The sequence below is a fragment of the Platalea leucorodia genome (assembly GCF_965183815.1).
Source record: "Platalea leucorodia genome assembly, chromosome: 6".
Classification (NCBI taxonomy): domain Eukaryota; kingdom Metazoa; phylum Chordata; class Aves; order Pelecaniformes; family Threskiornithidae; genus Platalea; species Platalea leucorodia.
The window spans coordinates 1063521-1072371 of record NC_138828.1 but is presented as its reverse complement, the minus strand read 5'-3'; the positions used below and the strand labels follow the sequence as shown (position 1 = coordinate 1072371).

The 8851-nt window shown below is 50.7% G+C and overlaps 1 protein-coding gene across 1 annotated transcript; it reads left to right on the top strand.

Moving 5' to 3' along the window:
- Positions 1-253: 253 nt before the first annotated feature.
- Positions 254-5915, top strand: AREG (amphiregulin; the record flags this gene model as incomplete). Its single annotated transcript, XM_082316197.1, has 5 exons — positions 254-296; positions 468-650; positions 3266-3449; positions 3900-4058; positions 5828-5915. The coding sequence occupies 5 exons, from the start codon at positions 254-256 to the stop codon at positions 5913-5915; spliced, it is 657 nt and encodes a 218-aa protein (XP_082172323.1).
- Between the last annotated feature and the right edge of the window lie 2936 nt (positions 5916-8851).

The following is an 8851-nucleotide window of genomic DNA, read 5'->3' as shown; positions in this document are numbered from 1 at the left end:
GGCCCTCGCCAGCCCCCGCGCCGCCGCGGGAGGGCGGCAGCTGCGCCTGCGCCGCGCCCCCCCGCCCCGCCCTCACCTGCCGCCCCGCCCCGCCCCGCTGACGCCGCGCCACGTCCGGGCGCGCGAGCGGCGGCCGCCTATAAAGCGGGCGGCGGCGGCGGGCGGCTCCTCATGGAGCGCCGCGCACCGCCGCCGCCCGCCGACGCTCCCGCCGCTCGCTCTGTCGCCGCCGCCGCCCGCCCCGGGACCGCCAATGCGCGCTGTGGCGTTGGTCGCCGCGCTGGCCCTGCTGGCAGGTGCGTGCGGGGCCGGCGGGAGGGGAGCGGGGCGGGGCGGGCGGCGCGGCTGAGGAGACCCTCGCGGGGCGGCGGTTGGGGCCGTTGGCGGGAAGGGGGGGGGGTCTCGCGCGGCGTCGCGCGGCGGCGGTTGGTTTGCCCCCCTGCCCACGGCGCCATTTTTCCTCACAGCCTGCCGGCCCGTCGCCGGGTCCTCGCCCAACGCCACGGAGCCGGAGCGGCAGGGAGGCCCCGGCCAGCGGGAGCCCGAGGCCCGCGAGGGCGAGGCCGCCTCGGGTCCCGACTACGAGGAGGATGAGGAGTACGAGGAGGCGCTGCCCGTCCACCAGTACATCGTGGACGACTTGATCCGAGGTGAGTGGGCAGCCCGCCGGGGGACGGGGCCAGGTGCGAGGTGGGCTCGTCCGCTCCGCGGCGCCTGGCCTGAGGGCTCTCCAGCTGTGAGCACCCACTTCTTTCTGACTTGCCTGCGCTTGGCTTGTAGAGTGCGCGTCAAAAGTGTGCTTCTGCTTGAAACTTGTTGCATTAATATAGGCTGTCAGGGATGAAAACTTAGCGTGAGTGCAACTAGGGCGTGTGGAAGCTGCAGGTTATCTGATTGCCTGCTCTACTGCTCTCTTTTGATAAACGTGAGGAGAAGACTGTGATGGGGCAGCTACCACCTGCTTACCACAGTGGGGCTTATGGGTGCTGTTTGGCCCCAAAGGTGGGTTTTGCATTTGGTTGCCTTTTTTGCTCCAAGGTTTTCCTGGGTGTTTTCTCACGATGGCTTATTTGGGTTGGAGTTGACTAAAATTACCTGGAAAAGCAAACACTTCAACTCCTTAAGCGGCTGCAGGAAAATTTGTAAAGCATCTCTCAGGCAATACTTCACTGTCAATAGCTATTGTGTGAGTTGAGTGTAATTTATTCACTTGTAAGCTGATCTGAATAGCCCACCTGACTGTGGGGATGGGAGGATTTTGTTGGTTCTGGCTTAAGTGCGATTCTAATACAAGCTGGGTACCTAGGAGTGATTTGTACCTCAGGAGGTGTTAGTAGGCTGGCGCTGTTACCCTCTAGAGTGGATCTGGCTGCTGTTTTACCTGTGGAAACACCCCGAGACTTGAATAAGACTCAAGGGCCTCTTGGGTGAAGGGGGACCATGCTCCCCCTGCTCCGTCTGGTGGGGAATTTGTGGACCCTTGCTGAAGTTTTTCATGAGCTGAAGACCTCCCGGGGAAACAGGAATGTCAGAGGTACTGAGCAGTTTGGCCTGTAGAACTACTGGCTCGGTGACTTAAGTGTTGTATAACTGCACAGGAACCAGAATTGTTACCGACGGTGGTTGGTTTGTAGACCAGCTCTTCTACTTGGCATGAGGTTTATCTGTGCAGCCTTCAAGCTGTTATGATTCAACTGCGGGTGGCTTCCCTGGCTGTGCAGCTTGCAGACAGGGACACAGAGATCAAACCGACAAGCTGAGCCTTGAAGAGGGAAGAATGGAAACAGCCTCAATTATGAAAGTGTGAAGCTAAATATCAAGTCGAACTGGACAGAACGGGGCCTCAGCTGCCAGCAGTCAGCGCACACTTCTAGGGACAGGAAACCTTGCTGCAGGAGCAGTGTTCCTCGTTTACATATTAATATAGCTTGTACTATTTGAATCGGACTTCTGGTTGCTGAAGGCGTTTTTGCTTTTAAGTAACTTCAAGCCAGGCTTGTTGCTCTAGAAGTTGAAATGAACAACTGTCTAGACAACAGTGAGCTACACCTTGTTTCTTTGTGCAGGCTCTCTTCTCGTCACTAGAAATACAGGGTTAGGAAGTAGTTGCATCAAGTTGTGTCCTATTGTGGTGATTGCCTGTGTGCATAGCGCTTTGGGTAAAATATTAATGCTCCAGAAACTATTTCCATTAGGTCTGCAGAGCGCAATAGAGAAATGGAAGAGTATTGTAGATTGCTTTACTGTTCTTGAGACCTGTTCAAACTCTCCTGGTTAACTGTTACTCCTCAATAGCGCAGAGTTGCGCCGAGAAGACCTCCTTTATGGCTAGCAGTAAAGGCATGGTTTCTTCAGAGAACCAGCGTTCTACCAAGTTGCTCTAAAACAATGCCGTCGAGCTTTGACTGCTGCATGGAGCAGCTGCGGAGCTGATGACCCTTAGTCAGGGACTGGCTCTAGCTTGTTCTCCACAGCGAAAGGAAGACTGTTGCCCTTGCATAAATCCAAAGGCTACCAAGTCAACAGGATTTCAAACCACACTCTTCTAGAGGTTTGTCTTAATTGAGATAATGAGGGGCGACAGTAAGCGGCAGAACAAATAACCCGACTCTTGTGGACTATCCGGCTTTCACTCCTTCGGTGCACTCGGCATCTCCCTCAGAGTAGGAGAACTGGAAATGAACTGTCTTCTGCTGAAGACAGCACTGCAGGTTATTTGGGAGAAACAAGTATGCTAACTGGGACAGCAGGCTGTCTTGCCTCTGCAAGTGCCCAGGACTACCTAGTGAGTTACGATGCCTTTCATCACTGATGCAAATGGAGACCTTAGAGCGATGGAGGCTGTTAGCCTTGTATCTGAGTCGATATAAAACTAGTGGATGGCTTGGCTCAGCGTGAGCGCCGTGTTCTTTACAGGTCGTTGCTTGGACCCGTATGGTTTCACTCGAGTATCTTATGCTGTGAAGTGCTGCGGTCCTTCAGCTTTCCTCTTCATCTCTGGTGCCTCTCTGAGCTCATCTGCTCGTACTGCTTTCGGCCTGCATTGCGCAGGACTTCATGGTGGCAGAGTTGCGCTTAATGAGCTTCGAAGCTTTGTGTTGGGTGTGAAATGCCCGGCTGCATGCTCGCTGGCACCCTGTGCTTCCTGGTCGCAGCTTCTCCTGCACTGACCGTCCCCCTACCCCTCACTCAATTCTGCAATTCAGTTTTCACAGAATCGAGCTTTTTAGCGTTGCTGGACTGAATCATCTTGTGCTTTTTTCAGTTGAACCTGTGGTGAAACCCAAGCCAACAAAGAGGGGGGGTGAGAAGAATGCCGGCAAATCAAAAAGGAAGAAGAACAAAGGGAAAAACAAAAAGAAAGGGACTCCCTGTGAAATGGAATACAAAAACTTTTGCATCCATGGTGAATGCATATACCTAGAACATCTCCAGATGGTGACCTGCAAGTAAGTCGCTTGTACCTTGTGAGTTAGGCGTGATTGGCATGAGCCCGTGGCGTACGAGGGCTCAGAGGAAAACTCGGTGTCAACTTGGCCTAGGCCCATCTCCTGCGGTATTTTGACTGAGAATCTTTCTGCCATGTAAATTAAGTGATGATGGAATCCGAGATGCATAACAAGCCACTGAACTCATCAGTTGGTCATAAACTCAAACCAAAAGAATGAATAGGCGTGTCTTCCTGGAACATCACGCCCAAACTAATCTCGACTTGTTGAAATGCTGACAAACCTTGTGCTAGAGCAGTGACTGCATTTCATGAACACGCTCTAAAGGGAGCATCTTGAGATTCATGGGAAACTCTGAAGATGTCTAAGTCAGGTTTGAATGTGCGTGGGTGTCCTTGGCTCCAGACAGCACCGGAGCTGATAAGAACTTGTGTTAATGTTTACTTGCAGGTGTCATCAGGATTTTTTTGGGGAGCGCTGTGGTGAACAGTTCATGAAGACTCAGAGGAAGAATGATGTGGCAGACTACTCGAAGACTGTGTTGGTAGCGGTAGCTGTCCTGCTCTCAAGCATCAGCTTCATTACTGTACTTATCATTGTGATAGTGCAGTAAGTATTGTACTCTTTGGTGTCTGTCTAGCTTAAGCGTGTGCGGGGCTTGTGTCCCGTAGCCCCGAAATGTGCATGCCTCATCGGAGTTACCTGTTTGGAAGACATCCAGAAGGGCTGTGTTCTTATCCCAGCTTGGATATGTCTCGAGGGTAGAAGCAAGGTCTGAGAAGTTCGTAAGTGACTAAGTGTTCACTTACTCTCTCTGGCTATTGGCTGTGGGCAGCCCGTGACCCTTAAGTTTTAAAACAAGAGCCTTTCTGCTCTTGCTACAACCAGGATAGTTACAGGTCTGCAGGACATCAGCAGGAGGTGGAGGAGGAGCATTAATGCTGACACAGCAGTGCCTTCCCTAATCCTCGTGGAGAAGCCTGCAAGTGGTAGGGTAGCAGCCTCGTGCATGGCTACTGTCCAGCAATTGGGTACGCAGCTGGAGGAAGGGAAATGGTGCTCCAGCCGTCCGTTTATTAATGGAGGTTGCTGGGCTAAAACAGTTAAACTGAGGGAAAGCAAATGGGGGAACAAGCGCTGTCAGTCCCAAATATCGCACTGCTTTCTGTTGAGATGGAGGGAACGACCCTTCCAGCCTAACCAGCTGCTGACAGTTCAGTGCGGTGGGTAATCAGAATCTGGGGTCCTGTTGTGCGTAAATTAAAAGAGCTTTCCTGGGCGCATGGTTCAGGCCTTATATCAAACTCCTCTTTGCACCTGCTAACAAGCAGCACGCAGCAGCTTGTGCCTGCCTGTGCCTTTGCGTCTTGCCAGTCTGTTCGCCAGGAGTTTGTGCTGAGGTTAGGTAGTCGTCACAGGGAGCCCGACTCCAGTGTTCCCTGAGTATTGGAGCAGTCCCCCAGTTCTGACGCTGCAGCTCTACCACAGTAGGGCTTGGGATATTGTAGGCGAAACTCAAAAGTTCAGTCTAATTTTAGATCTTGAAGTACATCAACTGAATTGGGTACGTGCTGTATCCTTTCCTGCAGTTCGGGAAACAAGGTGTGCATTTGTCGTGTCACAGTTGCTTCATATTTAGATCTGAAGTTGAGGAATGCTGGGATGAACACTTGTTCTCTGAACACTGCCTCATTCCTCGCTGCTAGGAGAGAGAACCAGTTCTGCAGTGCTGTAAGAGCAAATGATGGTTGTTAGTTCCCGGAGCGAGCTGTGGAATAGGGTTGCGTTTGTTTCACGCTCTGAACCATCACAGGCTGGAAGCATGACGTTCATTAATCTGTGCCTTGATCCAGAGATGCTAGATGGCCTGTTTGGAACAGTTACTAGAAAAGACTGGAGAAAATGGGAGAAAATGGAAAAGCAGCTTGCTTAAGATGTGTTCAAGGGACACACCGAGGGGACTTGAAGGATTTGAAGTCCTCAGGGCTCTGCTGTGGGGAGGAGGAAGGCAGTCTGGTCTCTGCAGCTGTTCGCTAAAGCCACCGGGAAATCTGTCCCCAGGAAAGTCTCCTGGTGCTTTGCTCAGTTCTCGCAATAACCCTTCTTCATCTTGCTACCTCTTTGGGCTTAAGCCAGGAAGCCCTGGCGCTGTGAGGCAGAACCGGCAGTGCCTAGCTCAGGGGCTTCTCGGTGTTATGGTCAGATACTGCTTGATGCCGAAGGCCTGAAAGCTGTCTTGCTGCAACTTCCTGGCACTGAGGAGTTGCTTGAGGATTCAAAGGGCAGGAGTCTCCATGCTGCAGAAGTTGTGGGGGGCCGGTAACAACGGGATGTACGTCAGGGTTCAAAATGACCTCTAACATGCCGTAATTCCACAGGGTCAGGAAAAAGTGTCCTCAGTACGAAGAGAAAGAAGAAAGGAAAAAACTTCGACAAGAAAACAGAAATGGCCACGTTGGTGTGTAAATGAGGAGAAAGCAGGTATGAAAGCTGACTTGGCAAGGTCAGCCTTTGGGTCCTTCCAGGCTGGAGATACCACATGAGAATTGCATGCATGCTTTGCACAGCTAGTGTTTGCTTCTGACGCATGAAGTGCCTTGAAACACGTAGGTTACATGTGAGCGATTGGCTCTGTTCTCTGGTTTCCTGAAACCCCCTGAGTTGTGCGAGTTCCTCAACAGCGCTGTTAGCTTTCTGGCTGCTGTCTTAAAGGAGCAGTGAGGATAGGAAGATGTGCTGTGATAAGTGGACTTCCGAAGGAGGCAAAAAAAAAAAACCCCACCCTAATATGTGGGCAGAGGCAGGTTTAGTGCAAGAAGCCACGCTAGACTTCGATCATGGGAGATGCTGCGGCAGCCGAGTGGATCGTCACCCCTCGTAAGAGACGCACTGAGCGTTTTCATGCCTGCTCTGCAAGGCATCAGGAGGTTTCTGGTGCTTAGAGGCTGTAGACCAAGACCGAGCTGCCAATTCTGTGAGCACCATAGATAGCCTCCCAGTCAAGTTTTGTGCTGTCATAGCAGCTGAGTGCTAAAGCTCCCTGGCCTAGGTGAATCACTCCTGGGAGAAATCCAGTGGATTTTAATGAGCCAGCAAGTTGGTCTCTTCTGAGCAAAAGCATACCTCACAGCAGACTCGAGGGCCCCTATTGAACATGAGTTATACTGCAAGCCGAAGGAGGAGAGTATAAAGGGTAGTCCTGAGAAGTTCTGGCGGAACTCACAAGTTTGGCTTTGCCACATGTCAGCTGCAGACCTTGGCCAGGCTTCGTCCAGTGACAATTGCAGTGTTTTGCTCAAAGCTTACTTGAGGCTGAGGAGTATGTAGCAGAGTGTCCGCAGGTGCGTGCACATACTTAACCGACCTGTCTCAGATGCAGGCTTGATGCAGTTCTAGCACGGAGTGCTTGTGTCTTGGGTGGTGATTAACGTGCCTGGTCTGCCCCTTACAGAACAGTTCTGATGTGGCCACCGCCAAGCTGCAGGTTACCTCTGGCTACCTGACACATCCACCTGGACACTGTGGGCTGGAGCTGTTGCCACTAAGCCCTGATTCATCAAGACAGAGGCTGCTGCAAGGAGATGTCAACATGCCACTTGCTGCTGAATCGCTTGCTGGGGAGGACAGTTACCACTACATCTTGGCACAACGATGTGGAAGGAGCTGCCGCTATGGGTAGAGGGCCTGCTATCAAGACCTGCTAGAGACTACTGCTACCGAGCCCGCTGTGTCGGTGCGGGAGCTCCAGTCTCTGCTGTTGTGTGGATGGACTTTCTTCTGTTAGCAAGTCTCCTTTGGCAGCTCTAACCCACAGGGAGAGAGCTTGTTGTGGCTTTCGGGAATGGATGGAGGGAAGAAAATTCCTTTCCCTCTTCCACAGTTAAAAAGGGAAGAGCTCTGGATGGCGTCTCTCCCTAGACCTCAGTGGATGAAAAACCTAATTCTGCTGTCACTGTGCTCCCTGTTGATATCAGCTTCAAAGAACTTCATCTCTAGTTCTGACTTGCAGGGCGTTGGTGACAGATCTTTGTCAGCCACACCTGGGTTCTGTTACTGTATGCGTGGAAAGTAATCCCTCTGAATTCCGTAGGACTCGTTGTGTGAGTGGAGCTATCCATTTGCGTGTGTGCTAGCCTGAGTTAAAATTAAGCTCCTCAGGATGCTGAGACAGTAAATGCAAGATCTGAAGCTCTGTGTCTGAAGGACAAGATCCATGCTCAAACAAGCTGATAAGCCGGGACCCATCTGTTAGGAACGCAAAGCTACTTCTGTTACCCAGATACGCGAGGCTGCTTTAAGCAGCATGACAAGTATAAAATGCTTCGCATAAGATCCAGTCAGTTGAACTTGACAGAGAACCTGTTCCTTGGAAGAATTCGATTCATGCACTGACACTCTGCAAGCAGTCGTCTCTTGTGCTCTGTCTGCCTTCTGGTGTGAAGAACTCAACTTACCTCAAATTTTTCTGACCCCAGTGTCCTTGGTTTCTTGAACTGTCCATGCAGTCTTGAGCACGGAGTATTATTTGAGTTCAGTTTCTTCTTAGAAGAGTGAATGTGTTCTGTATAAACAGAGCAGAATTCTTCTGGTAGCAGAGAAACACCATTAATTGTCAAGTCATATCTGTAAATGTGTAAATATTTATTACTGTATTTAATATTTAATGTTTCCATAACAAACTTATTTATTTTATAATTAAACTTTTTACATAACCTACTCATGGTAAGATTTTTTTTTTTGCTCTCGGGAGTACATGTAAACACTTGAAATTAGAGCTTGGTTTCTGCTCAAAGCAGGAATCTCAACATTGAAGAGCACAAAGCAGGGCTGTGGAGAACTACAGCCATGTGTGAAGTAGGAGCTTGGTGCTTTCACAAGAGTGCAAGTTGTTTGTAAACAAAATGTGCAAATGCAAGTACCTCTTTCAGTAGGAAGTCCATTTAATTCAACTACAGAGAAATCTCTTAGTTACTGGAGTAGGGAGGGGCTAAGTGAGCCACCTGGTTGGAAGCAAAATCTCAAGCTGAAGTTTGAGCAGATGAGTAGCCCTTTGCACTGGACTCGAGAGCTGGGAATAGGAGAGAGGGGAGAGCCTTTCATATGTGCATGTTCAGAGTGAATTTGGACAGCGGCTTGAAACTTGGTCTTAAGTAAAGGAGGAGAAGCAGACTAGTCTCAGGCTGGTGACTCCCTAAACAGAAAGGGAGCCTTGGCCTCCGCTGTCTGCCTTGAAATTTTATTTTCTTCTCCAGGTAATTATAATCCAACTGTATGCGGGTGTTCCCTCTAAGCACTTCCAGCAGTGAGCTGAGGTCTAAGTTCTCAGTTGCCTAAAGAAATTAGTGTGAAGTGGATGGGTTTGGCTGTAAAGCCCCAGTTGCTAAGATGATGATGAAGACCCT